Here is an 18938-nt window from a genome sequence, read left to right on the forward strand (position 1 = left end):
TGGATTTAAAAATTGCTAGTATTAACGTGCGTAGCGTAAAATCCACTACGCGATGTGTTTCCACCTTGGGGTACCTCGCCAAGGTCAAAGCGGACCTGCTGTTCTTGCAGGAGTGCGGTCTGCCGCACTTCAGCAGTTACCGGCAGTGGTCACGATGGTGGGCCCATGGACCATCCATATGGTCAGGAGGCAACGACAGCCAGGCTTCCGGCCTGGGCATTCTGCTGCGGGGAGGCCACTTCACCATCACCGAAGTTAAGGAGGTGGTGGGCGGCCGCCTCCTCGTAGCAGACGTAATGTACAAAAACTCCCCTCTCAGGTTAATTAATGTTTACGCCCCAGCTCTCAAGAACGAGAGGCTGGCCCTCTTCCAGCAGCTCCCACTGCTACTGGCAACGTCCAGGCCGGTCATTCTGGGCGGTGACTTCAACTGCATCATCGATGCGGCTGGACAATCCAGCAGAGCCGACGGCAAACTGGACGCCACGTCCAGACTCCTGATGGATGCGGTAAAAGATGCCAAGCTGTGCGACGTTTTCAGCAACCCTGCAGACGGAGCACCGCGCAGATACACCTGGTCGAGACCAGACGGGTCCGTCCGTTCCAGAATAGACTTCCTGTTTGTGTCCCACACGCTCAAGGTCAGATCCACCGACGTCACGCCGGTGTTCTTCTCTGACCACTGCCTCCTACTGGCCGACTGTCGCCCACAGGAAAACCAGAAAGTTGGCAGAGGGATATGGAAGCTGAACGTGAAACTGTTGACCCCGGAAAATGTTGAGGAACTCAAGAGGGATTACAAAGGTTGGAGAACCGTAAAGCCCCTCTGCAATTCCCCAATGCACTGGTGGGAAACAATCAAGATGAACATCAAGAGATTCTTCATCCTCAAAGGTGTTCAGCAGGCGAGAGGGAGACAGAGGGAATTGGCCCAACTCCAGACGAATATGTAAAACCTGCTCCTGCTGCAGTCGATGGGGGTCGATGTCGCGGAGGAACTCGAAGAGGTGAAGGGCCAGCAAGCCTCGCTCTTTGCCTCAGAGTCCTCCAAGATCATCTTCTGCTCCAGAGTCCGCTCCGTCGAGCAGGATGAGACGTGTTCGCGCTTCTTCTTCCAGAAGGTACACAGGGGGAGCTCTGTGATCACCAGCCTAAAGGAAGAAGACGGTTCTGTGACGTCTTCGCAGCCTGACTTGCAGAGGATCAGCAAATCCTTCTGTGCCAGGCTGTACGACGTCAAGCCCACAGACCGCGCGGCCTCCCAGTCTTTCCTGTCGTCTATTTCGGAGGTCTTAGACGACAGCAAGCAGGAGAGTCTGGACCACCCGCTAATTCTGGACGAGCTGACAAAGGCCGTCCAGTCCTTCGAGACGAATAAAACTCCCGGAAGCGACGGCTTACCGGTCGAGTTGTACTCGGCTCTGTGGGACTGGATGGGCCCAGACCTGCTGGAAGTGTACGGAGGTATGCTTCTGGCCGGCAGCATGTCAGAATCAATGAGGAAAGGCATCATCACCCTCATCTACAAGCAGAAGGGGGAGGGGGAGGAAATCAAAAACTGGCGGCCCATTTCGCTGCTCAATGTGGACTACAAGATCCTGTCAAAGGTCATCGCCAACAGGATCAAGTCTGCTCTTGAGCCGGTGATCCACCTGGACCAGACCTGCACTGTCCCCGGCAGGAAGATCTCTGATAGCCTCGCGCTACTCAGAGATACGATCGCCTACATGCGGGACAGGAGGGTGGACACCTGCTTAATCAGCTTAGACCAGGAGAAAGCCTTTGACAGGATATCGCACACGTACCTGATGGACGTGCTCTCCAAAATGGGGTTTGGGGACGGTATCCGCAAATGGGTCAAACTGCTCTACACAGACATCAGTAGTGCAGTCCTAATCAACGGGTGGGAAACTCAAAGCTTTCCAATCAGATCTGGAGTCAGGCAAGGCTGCCCTCTCTCGGCTGTCTTGTTTGTGTGTTGTATCGAGCCCTTTGCCGAGTCCATCAGGAAGGATGCGGGCATTAGAGGGGTGACGATCCCAGGCAGTGGAGGCGCTCAGGTCAAGACCTCCCTGTACATGGACGACGTCGCCGTTTTTTGCTCGGATCCGCAGTCGGTCCGCAGATTGCGAGCAATCTGCGTCCAGTTTGAACTGGCCTCGGGAGCAAAGGTCAATTGCAGCAAGAGCGAGGCCATGCTCTTTGGCAACTGGACCGACCGAGCCTCCATTCCCTTCACCGTCAAGCCAGACTTCCTGAAGGTGTTGGGAATATGGTTCGGAGTGGGCGGGGCGTGCACCAAAAACTGGGACGAGCGTATCGCCAAGGTCAAACAAAAACTGGGATGGTGGAAGCTGCGCTCCCTCTCCATGGCAGGAAAGAACCTGGTCATCAGGAGTGAGGTGCTCTCGGTGTTGTTGTACGTGGCGCAGGTCTGCCCCATCTCACGCTCCTGCGCCGCGGCAGTCACCCAGGCCGTCTTCCACTTTGTCTGGAGGTCCAAAATGGACCGTGTCCGCAGAGACACGATGTACAAATCTCTGGACAGTGGAGGAAAGGGCGTTCCGAACGTGGCCCTCATCCTGATGGCTACCTTTGTGTGCGGCTGTATCAAGCTGTGCACAGCCCCCCAGTACGCAAACACCAAGTGTCACTATGTGCTGAGGTTCTACCTGTCCCCGGTGTTGCGAAGGATGGATCTGGCCACGCTGCCGCGAAACGCCCCCACCAGTTGGACCATGCCTGTCCACCTGTCCTTCGTGGAAAAGTTCCTCACAAGAAACCCCTTTGACCACAAGGCCATAAAACAGTGGTCAGCACGTAAGGTCCTGGACGCCCTACGAAAGAAGGAGATGTTGGACCCTGTCGTGTGGTTCCCTGAGCGGACTGTCGAACTCGTTTGGTAGAACGTCTCATCGCCAGAGCTTTCACACAAGCACCAAGACATAGCTTGGTTGGCGATGAGGAGGGCCCTACCCGTCAGAGCCGGCTGCGGGGCGGACGAGACTGTCACCCATCTCCTTCAGGATTGCGCCTTTGCGACGCAGGTCTGGAAAGAGATGCAGTGGTTGCTGTCGAGGTTCATCCCAAGCAGCTCCGTAACACAGGACTCTGTGCTCTACGGGCTGTTCCCAGGAACACACACCAAGACAGACATCACCTGCTGCTGGAGAGCCATCAACTCGGTCAAAGACACTCTTTGGTCTTGCCGAAACTTGCTGGTTTTCCAGAACAAGGAGATGACCACGTCCGCGTGTTGCAGACTGGTGCAATCCAAGATCCAGGAATACGTGCTGAGGGACGCACTGAAAATTGGTGCAGTCACCGCAAAGGCACGGTGGGGAAGGGCCACAGTTTAAAGCCCTTCTGCCACGGTAAACCCGGGGGCAGGAATCAGTACAAACCCCTACCTCGGGCTGTATTTGTAATTTACTTTTTGTGTACATAAAACACCAAATCTGTAAACACCAATGTCGTGCCATGTACAATGCAAGGTGTGTTACGAAATGCATGTTTGAAAAGAAAAATGTAAATGTGCCGTCACCCATTCCATGCACTGTATCGTAACACATGAAACGTAATTTGTGTGAATGTACCACAATGTATCCCGTTTATTGTACCGAATTGCACTTGAACTGAAAAACAAGAAATGTAACGAACAGAACTGCCGTCAGCACCCAAATATATTGTATGGGATTACTGACCGCAGCTAAATGTATTGAAATGCCTCTGAATGTACTGTACAGATTTTTTTTATGAATAAAGTATATTTTGAAATTAAAAAAAAGATTGGATAGGCTGGGTTTGTTCTCATTGGAACAGAGGAAGTTGAGAGGAGACCTCATTGAGGTGTACAAAATGTTGAGGAGCCTGGACATAGTGGATAGTAAATGTCTATTTCAATTGGTGGAGGTGTCTATTACATAGGTGCATAGTTTTAAGGTGCTTGGTGGAAGGTTTAGAGGGGATTTGAGGGGGGGCTTTTTTACGCAGAGGGTAGTGGGGATCTGGAACTCGCTGCCTGGAAGAGTGGTGGATGCAGAAACCTTCACCATTTTTAAGAGATGGTTGGATGGGCACTTGAAGTGCAGTAACTTGCAGGGTTATGGACCTAGAGCTGGTAATTGGGATTAGACTGGATGACCTTTCGTTGGATGGCGCAGATATAATGGTAAGTACTGCAAGGAATAGAATACGGCCAGGGCGATGTCCTGGACTAGTTTCGATTGTCTGCTTGGGTCGGAGAGGAATTTTCCCAGGTTTTTTCTCCCTAAGTTGGCCTGGGTTTTTATCTGGTTTTTGCCTCTCCCAGGAGATCACATGGCTCTGGTTGGGGTGGAGTGTAGAATGTTTCAGTATAAGGGGTGTCGCAGTTGTGTGAGGCGGACTGGTTGGGCTGGGTGCTCTTTGCCTTTCCGTCATTGTTCATAGGTTTATATGTAATCTTTAGGGCTGCTGACCAAGGGCCATGCAGCTCTTTTTCGGCTGGCGCGGACACGATGGGCCGAAATGGCCTCCTTTTGCGCTGTAAATTTCTATGTTTCTATGAAGTTACTGGAAGTGAAAATTCGATGGTTTCTATAACCGGCAACTGATCCACAACACCAATTTTACGTCTGGACAACAGGTTGAAGATTCAGCCCATGGTCTCTGCTTCAATCACTAATTGTACTAAGTGGCCGATAACCAACATTCTATTCTCATCTAATTTATTCAGACAGGGCAAAAGACCATTTTGAGAGACATGCAGTTTTTTTTAAGTTCAGTTTACAAGTGGTGCATGGCACGAAACCCATTTTCAGACGGCGAAAAGGATCAATTTCCATTGGATCTATCAAACAATGGCTCCCAGTGGGAAGCGTAAAGTTGGAAAACGATCCTTTATATGTATTAATTTATATATGAACAATTAATTTCATCTGAAATGCAAGTTAATATTTAAAGTCTTGGCACTTATGAGAATTACTGCTTAATCTGGGGAAAGAACTTCAGAAAACTCTGCCACCATTACTTCTCTTAATGTTTCTGTTCTTAATCACAGTAATCAATCGGTGGTTATTCTTTTCCAGCTGAGAAGCCCACACACAAAGAAGTTCTGAAATTCTTCAAGCAAAGGACAGTTAGGTGAATCTTAGGAGCTCCTGGGTGAATTTAACTGCCTCGATGATAAAGTCAGTGACAGGACTACTGAGCTCACCTCATATATCAATGTCTGAGATCACACAGTGTTCTCAGCTGGTTTTGACAAGATAGGGAGGTGCAAAATCCTAAAGTCAATGACAGACAATCTTGTGCTGACACAGAATAAATCGTTTTAATGAATGTGTACCTACCAAGATGTCCAGGCAGGCAGCTTTGAGCAGAGTGATCTGATCTGCAATGGTCAAGCTCGTGAAGCCGGGCAGTCGTTTAGCAAATTCCACTATTTTGATAATGCACTTTGTGGCAAGTTCACTGAATTTGTCCCACAAACCCAGGTCAAGCCTTACCCGGTGGTCAGCACTGGAATTCTGTAATCAACAAGATCATTGAATGTATAATCACTGTCAATGAAAAAAGCAGTTACAAAGCATGTGTAGTACAGTGGAGCTCACTGAATTATACAATCCTCATGAAAACCAGCATTTTAAGTTACTGTGAATTGGATATTTTATAAGATACATCATTCATCTCATACAATCCAATTAAGATTTAATTTTTCTTTGCCCATTTTGAGTTAATTTTAATCAAGCTCCATTCTATTACCTTCAATAACAAAATTTGTTTAAAATAGATACTTCAGGTTGCTTTATGCGTTAAAATCTGGGCATGCTGCCTTGGGTTGTCATTATTCACCACTGCCAGGCGTGATTTCCTGCTGTGAGGTGCACTTGGAAAATTATCCCCATGAAATTTAACACTAATAAATGTAAGCTATTACACACTGGATGAAAAAACGTGGGACGCAAGTTTATAGTGAATGGAACTGAATTAGCACCGAGAGACTTAGAATAGGCCCTGAGAGTAACAGACTCATCACTTTCACTGCCGACCAGAAAATTGCAAGTTCGCTTCTCACAATTCTCAGTCCATTTTCCAACATGTGCTCCAGATGGGCAAAGCTCCAAGCCTGAAGTTTGCATTCGGAAAGTCAGTCCTAAGGGACAAAGCAATTAAATAGAATGCGAGGATATTTAGGCATAAGTCTGCTGAGTTGTCAGTCCACACTTACAATACGATATTCAGTTTTGGTTACCATACAACAAGCAAAGCTGTGCATGCATTAGAAAAGAGCATCATGAGTAATCCCAAGCACAATGGGAATGAGCTATGAGGAAAAACTAGAAAATCTTAGGGGGTGAATTTCCCTCGGGGCTCCACTGCAAAAAACCCAAGAGAAACAAAGTTCTGGTGGAAGTGCAGGAGAACCCCACAGAAATTAAGCTTTCCAGCCTAGAAAGAAAGTAGTTACAAGGGGCCTCATAAATACATAAAATATGTAATGCATTAAAAATTATAAACAAGGTAAACTCAATTTATTATTTCAAATTACACCAATAGAGTACATAAATGAAATTGATGAAAAGTTAATTTAAGAACATAAGAACATAAGAATTAGGAACAGGAGTAGGCCATTTAGCCTCTCGAGCCTGCTCCGCCATTCAATAAGATCATGGCTGATCTGGCCGTGGACTCAGCTCCACTTACCCGCCCTCTCCCCGTAACTCTTAATTCCCTTATTGCTTAAAAATCTATCTATCTTTGACTTGAAAACATTCAATGAGCCAGCCTCAACTGCTTCCTTGGGCAGAGAATTCCACAGATTCACAACCCTCTGGGAGAAGAAATTTTTTCTCAACTCGGTTTTAAATTGACTCCTCCGTATTTTGAGGCTGTGCCCCCTAGTTCTAGTCTCCCCCACCAATGGAAACAACCTCTCTGCCTCTATCTTGTCGATCCCTTTCATGATTTTAAATGTTTCTATAAGATCACCCCTCATCCTTCTGAACTCCAACGAGTAAAGACCCAGTCTACTCAAAATCTATCATCATAAGGTAACCCGCTCATTTCTCGAATCAGCCTAGTGAATCGTCTCTGTACCCCTTCCAAAGCTAGTATATCCTTCCTTAAGTAAGGTGACCAAAACTGCACGCAGTACTCCAGGTGCGGCCTCACCAATACCCTGTACAGTTGCAGCAACACCTCCTTGCTTTTGTACTCCATCCCTTTCGCAATGAAGGCCAACATTCCATTTGCCTTCCTGATTACCTGCTGCACCTGCAAACTAACCTTTTGGGATTCATGCACAAGGACCCCCAGGTCCCTCTGCACCACAGCATGTTGTAATTTCTCCCCATTCAAATAATATTCCCTTTTACTGTTTTTTTTCCCAAGGTGGATGACCTCACACTTTCCGACATTGTATTCCATCTGCCAAACCTTAGCCCATTCACTTAACCTATCCAAATCTCCTTGCAGCCTCTCTGAGTCCTCTACACAACCCGCTTTCCTACTAATCTTAGTGTCATCTGCAAATTTTGTTGCACAACACTCTGTCCCCTCCTCTAGGTCATCTACGTATATTGTAAACAGTTGTGGTCCCAGCACTGATCCCTGTGGCACACCACTAACCACTGATTTCCAACCGGAAAAGGACCCATTTATCCCGACTCTCTGCTTTCTGTTCGCCAGCCAATTCTCTATCCATGCTAATACATTTCCTCTGACTCCGCGTACCTTTATCTTCTGCAGTAACCTTTTGTGTGGCACCTTATCGAATGCCTTTTGGAAATCTAAATACACCACATCCATCGGTACACCTCTATCCACCATGCTCGTTATATCCTCAAAGAATTCCAGTAAGTTAGTTAAACATGATTTCCCTTTCATGAATCCATGCTGCGTCTGCTTGATTGCACTATTCCTATCCAGATGTCCCGCTATTTCTTTCTTAATGATAGTTTCAAGCATTTTCCCCACTACAGATGTTAAAACTAACCGGCCTATAGTTACCTGCCTTTTGCCTGCCCCCTTTTTTAAACAGAGGTGTTACATTAGCTGCTCTCCAATCCGCTGGTACCTCCCCAGAGTCCAGAGAATTTTGGTAGATTATAACAAATGCATCTGCTATAACTTCCGCCATCTCTTTTAATACCCTGGGATGCATTTCATCAGGACCAGGGGACTTGTCTACCTTCAGTCCCATTAGTCTGTCCAGCACTACCTCCCTAGTGATAGTGATCATCTCAAGGTCCTCCCTTCCCACATTCCTATGACCAGCAATTTTTGGCATGTTTTTTGTGGCTTCCACTGTGAAGACGGAAGCAAAATAATTGTTTAAGGTCTCAGCCATTTCCACATTTCCCATTATTAAATCCCCCTTTTCATCTTCTAAGGGACCAACATTTACTTTAGTCACTCTTTTCCGTTTTATATATCTGTAAAAGCTTTTACTATCTGTTTTTATGTTTTGCGCAAGTTTACCTTCGTAATCTATCTTCCCTTTCTTTATTGCTTTTTTAGTCATTCTTTGCTGTTGCTTAAAATCTTCCCAATCCTCTAGTTTCCCACTAACCTTGGCCACCTTATACGCATTGGTCTTTGATTTGATACTTTCCTTTATTTCCTTGGTTATCCACGGCTGGTTATCTCTTCTCTTGCCGCCCTTCTTTTTCACTAGAATATATTTTTGTTGCGCATTATGAAAGAGCTCCTTAAAAGTCCTCCACTGTTCCTCAATTGTGCTACCGTTTAGTCCTTGTTTCCAGTCTACTTTAGCCAACTCTGCCCTCATCCCACTGTAGTCCCCTTTGTTTAAGCATAGTACGCTCGTTTCTGACACAACTTCCTCATCCTCAATCTGTATTACAAATTCAACCATATTGTGATCACTCATTCCGAGAGGATCTTTTACGAGGAGATCGTTTATTTTTCCTGTCTCGTTACACAGGACCAGATCCAAAATGGCTTGCTCCCTTGTAGGATCTGTTACATACTGTTCTAAGAAACAATCCCGTATGCATTCTATGAATTCCTCCTCCAGGCTACCCCCTGCGATTTGATTTGATCAATCGATATGTTGGTTAAAATCCCCCATAACTACTGCCGTTCCTTTTTCACATGCCTCCATTATTCCCTTGATTATTGCCCGCCCCACCATGAAGTTATTATTTGGGGGCCTATAAACTACGCCGAACAGATAGCAGAAAAAATGTTCTTTACTCAATAACTGCTCATTTTTTGAAATAATCTACCAAGCAAGGTAGTACAGACAAAGCATTTATTCAGTCAAACTCAAAGATGGGACAGTTAATGGACTAGAAAAATCAGCTTTGTGAGCCAAACGGCCTTTTCTCAACACTGACACTACATAATTACTTCCTGCCGATCACTCTATGAAGTTGCCTTAATTTTAGTTGAATTTTTTAGGTGAGGTCTTCCTGTGCTATGCTGAGAAGGCAAATTGACAGCTGGTCTGCTCTAGACCATAGGTAACAATTCTGGCAATTTGCCCCACCTCCATAAAGGGAAGTATCTGGCTTCTGCTCAGCTGCTTCTCACAGTAATGTGGCTTAGAGTGGGTTGTCAATGGTACAGGACCTTGTAGTTGCAACCCACGACCCACTACTCCATCACTGTATATGTTGTTGCTCCAAGGTACCACAGAACCACTCCGTCTAGTTTTATTTCAGTTTTATAACAACAAGGAGCAGCTAAGTGACCCATATTCTGTGCCATGTGAGTCACTATTATATGTTTTGTATGGTTAAAATAAAATAGTTTGGAGTTGGTGGCAAGGTGAGTTAAACATTGGGACAGTGGGTGACCCATAAACCTCTGACTCAGAGATGGATCATAGAATCATAGAATGGTTACAGTACAGAAGAGCCCATTTGGCCAGTCGAGCCCGTGCCAGCTCTGTGCAAGAGCACTTCAGCTAGTCCCACTCCCCCGTTCTTTCCCCGTAGCCCTGCAATTTTTTCCTTCGGGTACTTAACCAACTCCCTTTTGAAAGCCATGATTGAGTCTGCTTCCACCACCCTTTCAAGCAGTGCATTGCAGATCATAACCACTCGCTCCATAAAAATTTTTTTTCCTCATGTCGCCTTTGGTTCTTTTGCCAATCACCTTAAATCTGTGTCCTCTGGTTCTTGACCCTTCTGCCAATGGGAACAGTTTCTCTCGATCTACTCTGTCCAGATCTCTCATGATTTTGAATACCTCAGTTTCTCTAGTCTATCCATGAAACTGATGTCCCTCATCTCTGGAGTCATTCACGTAAATCTTTTCTGCACCCTCTCTAAGGCCTTCACATCCTTCCTAAAGTGCGGCATCTAGAATTGAACACAATACTCCAGTTGAGGCCAAACCAGTGTTTTATAAAGGTTCATCGTAACTTCCTTGCTTTTGTACTTTATGGGACTGAAATTGCCCCTTTCGGAAAGGCCTGTTAGCGCCTCTTGGAGATACTAATGGGGCGATAAGGACTTTTTGCCTGAGGGCAGACAGTGGAAGCGACCCGGCCGGAATTGCCCCGCAGGATGTCGATGGTGCTCCATAGTTTTCACCGAGTGTCAGCGCACACAACGATGGCATCATCGCCATACGCGCCGACCTCTTATCACCCCTCGCCAACCACTTTATACCATGCCCCGCGAGAGCAAGGCTGGCATGGGGTGATGCCACTGACAGCTTTGCGGGTCGCAAAGTTGTGGTGGCTGCGGCACCCTGTCCACCCTTAAAGGGAAGGGCCATCTTGATTTTTTAGCATGGCAATGGCGGATGCTGATTTGGCTAGGCCACCAGCAGGCAGCCCGGCACCCCCAACTGGTGCCGGGCTGGTGGCCTGGCCGAAACTCTCCCTGGTGGCCTAGTGGGCGCCACAGAAGTGGCTGCAGAGTTCGCAGTTGGCCTCCCTTTTAAGAGAAAGGGAGAGACGTTGCAATGCGCCGTGCTGGCTTGCTCAGCGCGGTGCTGACTCACAGCACCCTGCTCCCACCTCCCTCCCGCCCGCATTATTTTTTTAAGTTAAAGTGCCCAATTCCAGGGTTCTTACGCCTACTGCCGGGCGAAAAATAATCACTTAATTCGAATTAAGCGCCCAACCAAGCGTAGGGCAATTTCACCCCCCTTGCCTCTATTTATGAAGCCCAAAATCCCATAAGCTTTTTTAACCGCTTTCCCAAACTGCCCTGCTACCTTCAACGATTTGTGCACATATACCCTAGGTCTCTCTCTTCGTGCACCCCATTTAGGATTGTACCCTTTAGTTTATATTGCCTTTCCTCGTTCCTCCTACCAAAATGTATCACTTCACACTTTTCTGCGTTAAATTTCATCTGCCACATGTCCACCCATTCCACCAGCCTGTCTATTCTTCTTGAAGTCCATCACTATCCTCCTCACTGTTCACTGTACGTCCAAGTTTTGTGTCACCTGCAAATTTTGAAATTGTACCCTGTACACCCAGTCTAAGTCATTAATATATATCAAGAAAAGCAGTGATCCTAGTACCGACCCCTGGGGAACACCATTGTATAACTTCCTCCAGTGCAATAAACCGTTCACCACTACTCTGTTTCCTGTCACTTATCCAATTTCATATCCATGCTGCCACTGTCCCTTTTATTCCTTGGGCTTCAACTTTGCTGGCAAGCTTACTATGTGGTACTTTATCAAATACCTTTTGGAATCTATATACACCTCTTCAACCGTAATGCCCTCTCTGTTACTGTAAAGTCCTGACCCTGCAGTACATATTTACATGAGGCACATGCTGAAGTCAAGGTCACTATGGACCTGCACCTTTATTTCACAACTCTCGAGTGCCACACTTGCCTGAGACCTGCCTTTATATACCTGTGTGGAATAGGAATGCAGTGTCTCCTGCAAGTGCACCCCTGGTGGTAGTATGCTTGTGGTTACAGGTCATATCTAGTTACAGTCATGTATAGCATGGTAAGATACAGTTAGATACAGTAATTTGAGAAACATGACATCACCCTCCCCCAAGGTCTTAATGTCTTTATAGATTCAGTCTCTCAGGTGGTCTATGCTCTCGCGTGGAGGGTCTTAGTTGTGGTTCAGTTGTTTGCCTTGGTGCCTTTTTTTCTTTCGGTGTGATTGCTGGTATCTCGCCTGGGCTGTCTGTTGAGACTGCTCTTTCCTCAGGTTGTTCCCTCTGTCTGTCCACCAGGTGTGATGTGAGTTCCACATTGTAGTCTGCCTCTGGTTCTGCAGTGTTGTTGGTGAATCTACTTTTTACTTGTCTACATGCCTCCGACAGGTTTGGCCATTGTCCATTTGTACAACCAGTAGCCGGTTTCCTTCCTTGCCTGTTACTGTCCCTGCAAGCCATTTGGGACCCCTGCCATAGTTTAACACAAACACTTTGTCCCCTATCTCATTCCACCTCCCCTTCGAATTTCGGTCATGGTACTCAGTTAGCTTCCGGCGCTTTGCCTCAACAATTTCATGCATGTCTGGGAGGATTAACGAGAGCCTAGTCTTTAAGGTCCGTTTCATCAATAGTTGTGCAGGGGGGAACCCCAGTAAACGAATGTGGACGAGATCTGTATGCCAGCAGCAGTCGCGACAGGCGGCTCTGCAGCATGGGACCTTGGATTTTTAGCATGCCTTGTTTAACGATTTGCACTGCTCGCTCCGCCTGGCCATTGGAGGCTGGCTTGAACGGTGCCGTCTTAACGTGATTTATGCCGTGGTCAACTATATAATCTTGAAATTCTGCGCTGGTGAAGCACGGACCATTATCACTGACCAATATGTCAGGAATTCCGAGCATTGCAAACATGGTTCTAAGGCTCTCCAGTGGTGGAGGTGGTGCTTGAGTTTAAAATGGTGCATTCGATCCACTTTGAAAATGCATCGACGACTACGAGGAACATTTTGCCCATGAATGGGCCCGCATAGTCTACAATCACCCGCGACCACGGTTTGGTGAGCCAGGGCCAGGGGCTTAGGGGGGCCTCACTGAGTTGGGCACAAATGGTGCACCGCCGGACGCAGAGCTCCAAGTCCGCGTCAATGCCAGGCCACCAGACGTGGGATCTGGCTATGGCCTTCATAAGGACGATCCCCGGGTGCGCGCGGTGGAGCTCCCAGACAAATGCCTCTCTGCCTCGCAAGGGCATAACTACTCGGCTGCCCTACATCAGGCAGTCTGCCTGTAATGATAGTTCATGCATGCGCCTATGGAAAGGTTTGATCTCCTTGGGGCAGGCATCGCGAGCCTCTGCCCAGTCACCAGTTAAAACACATCATTTGACTAAGGAGAACGTGGGGTCGCTGGTGGTCCAGGCTCTGATTTGGCGAGCCGTCATGAGCGAACCTGTGGATTCAAAGGCATTGTTTGCCACGACCATCTCACAGTCCTGTTCGTCAGACACTTTCGTGGTCGCCAGGGGTAGCCTGCTAAGCACGTCGGTCTGTGCCTGGTCTGTGCCTTATTGTGTAGTCGTAAGACGCCAGCATGAATGCCCACCGCTGAATGCGCGCCGAGGCGTTGTCGTTTATTGCCTTGCACTCGGATAGCAGGGACATGAGGGGTTTGTGGTCGGTTTCTAACGCGAACTTGGCCCCGAAAAAGTATTGGTGCATCTTTTTGACACCGTACACGCACGCAAACGCCTCCTTCTCAACCATACCGTACCCACGCTCCGCCCGCGAAAGTGACCTGGAGGCATAAGCAATGGGTTGTAATTTACCCGCATCATTGACATGCTGTAAAACGCACCCGATCCCGTACACTGACGCATCACATGTAAGAACTAGCTTTTTACCTGGGTCAAAAAAGGCTAAAACACTGTTGGAACATAGAAGGTTGCGTGCCTTATTGAAGGCGCGTTCTTGGACGTCCTCCCAAAACCAATCGTACCCCTTTCTGAGTAGCACGTGGAGAGGCTCCAGCAGCGTGCTCAAGTTCTGCATAAAGTTCCCAAAGTAATTGAGTAGCCCGAGAAAGGCATGCAGTTCTGAGACATTCCGGGGCCTGGGTGCCAGACGAATTGTTTCAGTTTTGGATTCTGTTGGGCGGATTCCATCAGCGGCAATCCTTCTGCCCAAAAATTCAACCTCGGGCGCGAGAAACAGATACTTGGATTTCTTAACTCTTAGGCCTACCCGATCCAATCGACTTAGTACTTCCTCCAAATTGCGGAAATGGGAGTCGGTGTCCCTGCCCGTGATGAGTATGTCATCTTGAAACACAACCGTCCCCGGGATGGACTTGAGCAGACTCTCTATGTTGCGCTGGAATATACCAGCTGCCAACCTGATGCCGAATGGGCATCGATTGTACATAAAAAGGCCTCAATGTGTGTTAATAGAAACATAGAAAATAGGTGCAGGAGTAGGCCATTCGGCCCTTCGAGCCTGCACCGCCATTCAATGAGTTCATGGCTGAACATGCAACTTCAGTACCCCATTACTGCTTTCTCGCCATACCCCTTGATCCTCCTAGTAGTAAGGACTACATCTAACTCCTTTTTGAATATATTTAGTGAATTGGCCTCAACAACTTTCTGTGGTAGAGAATTCCACAGGTTCACCACTCTCTGGGTGAAGAAGTTTCTCCTCATCTCGGTCCTAAATGGCTTAACCCTTATCCTTAGACTGTGACCCCTGGTTCTGGACTTCCCCAACATTGGGAACATTCTTCCTGCATCTAACCTGTCTAAACCCATCAGAATTTTAAACATTTCTATGAGATCCCCTTTCATTCTTCTGAACTCCAGTGAATACAAGCCCAGTTGATCCCGTCTTTCTTGATATGTCAGTCCCGCCATCCCGGGAATCAGTCTGGTGAACCTTCGCCGCACTCCCTCAATAGCAAGAATGTCCTTCCTCAAGTTAGGAGACAAAAACTGTACACAATACTCCAGGTGTGGCCTCACCAAGGCCCTGGATAACTGTAGTAACACCTCCCTGCCCCTGTACTCAAATCCCCTTGCTATGAAGGCCAACATGCCATTTGCTTTCTTAACCGCCTGCTGTACCTGCATGCCAACCTTCAATGACTGATGTACCATGACACCCAGGTCTCGTTGCACCTCCCCCTTTCCTAATCTGCCACCATTCAGATAATAGTCTGTCTCTCTGTTTTTACCACCAAAGTGGATAACCTCACATTTATCCACATTATACTTCATCTGCCATGCATTTGCCCACTCACTTAACCTATCCAAGTCACTCTGCAGCCTCAAAGTATCCTCCTCGCAGCTCACACTGCCACCCAACTTAGTGTCATCTGCAAATTTGGAGATACTACATTTAATCCCCTCATCTAAATCATTAATGTACAATGTAAACAGCTGGGGCCCTAGCACAGAACCTTGTGGTATCCCACTAGTCACTTTCTGAAAAGTACCCATTTATTCCTACTCTTTGCTTACTGTCTGATAACCAGTTCTCAATCCACGTCAGCACACTACCCCCAATCCCATGTGCTTTAACTTTGCACATTAATCTCTTGTGTGGGACCTTGTCGAAAGCCTTCTGAAAGTCCAAATACACCACATCAACTGGTTCTCCCTTGTCCACTCTACTGGAAATATCCTCAAAAAATTACAGAAGATTTGTCAAGCATGATTTCCCTTTCACAAATCCATGCTGACTTGGCCCTATCATGTCACCTATTTCCAAATGCGCTGCTATGACATCCTTAATAATTGATTCCATCATTTTACCCACAACCGATGTCAGGCTGACCGGTCTATAATTCCCTGTTTTCTCTCTCCCTCCTTTTTTAAAAAGTGGGGTTATATTGGCTACCCTCCACTCCATAGAAACTGATCCAGCGTCTATGGAATGTTGGAAAATGCTGTCAATGCATCCGCTATTTCCAAAGCCACCTCCTTAAGTACTCTGGAATGCAATCCATCAGGCCCTGGGGATTTATCGGCCTTCAATCCTATCAATTTCCCCAACACAATTTCCCGACTAATAAGGATTTCCCTCAGTTCCTCCTTCTTACTAGACCCTCTGACCCCTTTTATATCCGGAAGGTTGTTTGTGTCCTCCTTAGTGAATACCAAACCAAAGTACTTGTTCAATTGGTCTGCCATTTCTTTGTTCCCCGTTATGACTTCCCCTGATTCTGACTGCAGGGGACCTACGTTTGTCTTTACTAACCTTTTTCTCTTTACATATCTATGGAAACTTTTGCAGTCCGTCTTAATGTTCCCTGCAAGTTTCCTCTCGTACTCTATTTTCCCTGCCCTAATCAAACCCTTTGTCCTCCTCTGCTGAGTTCTAAATTTCTCCCAGTCCCCGGGTTCACTGCTATTTCTGGCCAATTTGTATGCAACTTCCTTGGCTTTAATACTATCCCTGATTTCCCTTGATAGCCACGGTTGAGCCACCTTCCCTTTTTTATTTTTACGCCAGACAGGGGTGTACAATTATTGTAGTTCATCCATGCAGTCTCTAAATGTCTGCCATTGCCCATCCACTGTCAACCCCTTAAGTATTATTTGCCAATCTATCCTAGCCAATTCACGCCTCATACCTTCAAAGTTACCCTTGTTTAAGTTCTGGACCATGGTCTCTGAATTAACTGTTTCATTCTCCATCCTCATGTAGAATTCCACCATATTATGGTCACTTTTCCCCAAGGGGCCTCGCACAATGAGATTGCTAATTAATCCTCTCTCATTACACAACACCCAGTCTAAGATGGCATCCCCCCTAGTTGGTTCCTCAACATATTGGTCTGGAAAACCATTCCTTATGCACTCCAGGAAATCCTCCTCCACCGTATTGCTTCCAGTTTGGTTAGCCCAATCTATATGCATATTAAAGTCACCCATGATAACTGCGGCACCTTTATTACATGCACCCCTAATTTCCTGTTTGATGCCCTCCCCAATATCACTACTACTGTTTGGAGGTCTGTACACAACTCCCACTAACGTTTTTTGCCCTTTGGTGTTCTGCAGCTCTACCCATATAGATTCCACATCACCCAAGCTAATGCCCTTCCTAACTATTGCATTAATCTCCTCTTGAACCAGCAATGCTACCCCTCCTCCTTTTCCTTTTATTCTATCCTTCCTGAATGTTGAATACCCATGGATGTTGAGTTCCCAGCCCTGATCATCCTGGAGCCACGTCTCTGTAATCCCAATCACATCATATCCGTTAACATCTATTTGCACAGTTAATTCATCCACCTTATTACAGATACTCCTTGTATTAAGACACAAAGCCTTCAGGATTGTTTTTTTAACACCCTTTGTCCTTTTAGAATTATGATGTAGTGTGGCCCTTTTTATTTCTTGCCTTTGTTTACTCGGCCTTCCACTATTGCTTTCTACCATCTGTTTCTGACTCCATATTACTTCGCTCTATCTCGCTGCATAGGTTCCCATCTCCCTGCCATATTAGGTTAAACACTCCCGAACTGCATTAGCGAATGTTACCCCCAGGACATCAGTTCCAGTCCTGCCCAAGTGCAGACCGTCCCTTTTGTACAGGTCCCACTTCCCCCAGAACTGGTTCTAATGTCCCAGGAATTTGAATCCCTCCCTCATGGTGGTGAGTAGCTTAGACTCTTCAGTCAGTTCTTGCATCATATATGCAGATGTGAGATCTAGTTTCGAGAAAAGTTTTCCTCCAGCCAAGGTGGCAAATAGGTCCTCCGCTCTGGGCAGTGGGTATTGGTCCTGTAAGGAGACTCTGTTTATGGTAGACTTGTAATCCCCACAGATTCGTACGGATCCATCAGGCTTCATGACGGGGACGATGGGACTTGCCCAGTCGCTAAATTCCATGGGTGAGATAATGCCTTCCCGCAGAAGCCGGTCCAGTTCGTGTTCAATCTTTTCCCTCATCACATAAGGCACAGCTCTAGCCTTGTGATGGACCGGTCTGGCATCCTGCGTGATGTAGATTTTAACTTTAGCCCCTTTGAAGGTGCCCACACCTGGCTGAAAGAGATGTTCAAAACGACTTAGAACTGTTGAGCAGGAGGTCCATTCCTCTGATGACATGGCGTGAACATCATCCCATTTCCAATTTAGTTTTGCCAGCCAGCTTCTCCCCAACAGTGCTGGGAGGTCTCTGGGGACAATCCACAGGGGAAGTCGGTTCACCGTCCCTTTGTGTGTGACTGAGAGCATGGCACTGCCAAGGACTGGGACGATTTATTTGGTATAGGTCCTTAGTTTGGTGTCGATCCTTGTGAGTTTTGGCCTGTTGCTTTTGTGCGGCCACAGCTGTTCAAATTGTTGGACGCTCATGAGAGATTGACGAGCTCCCGTGTCCAGTTCCATGTTGACGGGTATCCCGTTGAGTAGGACCCTCATCACTATTGGAGGCGTCTTGTTGTAAGAACAGTGGACATTGATCGTCTTGACCCGCTGTACCTCGGCGTCCCGGGCACTGTCCCCACCGTCTTCTGGTCCGCTTTCCGACCCTTCCGATTCGTATACCAGCCGAGCTGCTGTTTTTCTGCACATGCGAGCCAGTTGCCCTGTGTAGTTGCAGTTTCTGCAAACAGCATGCTGAAATCGACACCCCCTTGTTGAGTGCCTTCCCCCACATCTCCAGCACAGACCGCTTCCATTGTTTCCGAAGGATGAGCTGCGTCTAGCTGATCTCTCTTGAGTTTCTCTCAGCCTGTAGTTGATTGCTCGCATTGTGGGTTGATGAGGTGTGAACGGCCGTTCATGTAGCCCTTGATGGTTTCTGGCACCACTGCCTGCTGTTGAAGGCCTGCTCTCCTGCCTTTGTCTGTGTGTGGGGGTAGTGGCTTGTTTCACGCTGTGAACCCCTTGTTCCGATATTTTGTTAGTTGTCGTACCCGCAGTATAGATCAACATCGTTTCTTCTTCTCCTGCCAAGAATGTCTGTGCGACCAGTGCTGCTGCCTCTAGAGTCAAGTTCTTGGTCTCTATAAGTTTTCGGAATATGCCTGCATGGCCTATTCCTTCAATAAAAAA

The 18938-nt window shown here is 47.1% G+C and overlaps 1 protein-coding gene across 2 annotated transcripts in view; it reads right to left on the bottom strand.

The window, feature by feature from the left end:
* Window positions 1-18938, bottom strand: part of LOC139264430 (retinoic acid receptor beta-like) — a 358884-nt gene that overhangs the window by 66348 nt on the left and 273598 nt on the right. For both annotated transcript variants that reach the window (XM_070880885.1, XM_070880884.1), the window contains one exon: window positions 5334-5510. In XM_070880885.1, coding sequence (XP_070736986.1) covers window positions 5334-5510 — 177 coding nt within the window. The remainder of the gene's footprint in view (window positions 1-5333; window positions 5511-18938) is intronic.

Source organism: Pristiophorus japonicus, chromosome 5 (genome assembly GCF_044704955.1).
Source record: "Pristiophorus japonicus isolate sPriJap1 chromosome 5, sPriJap1.hap1, whole genome shotgun sequence".
Taxonomy (NCBI): Eukaryota; Metazoa; Chordata; class Chondrichthyes; family Pristiophoridae; genus Pristiophorus; species Pristiophorus japonicus.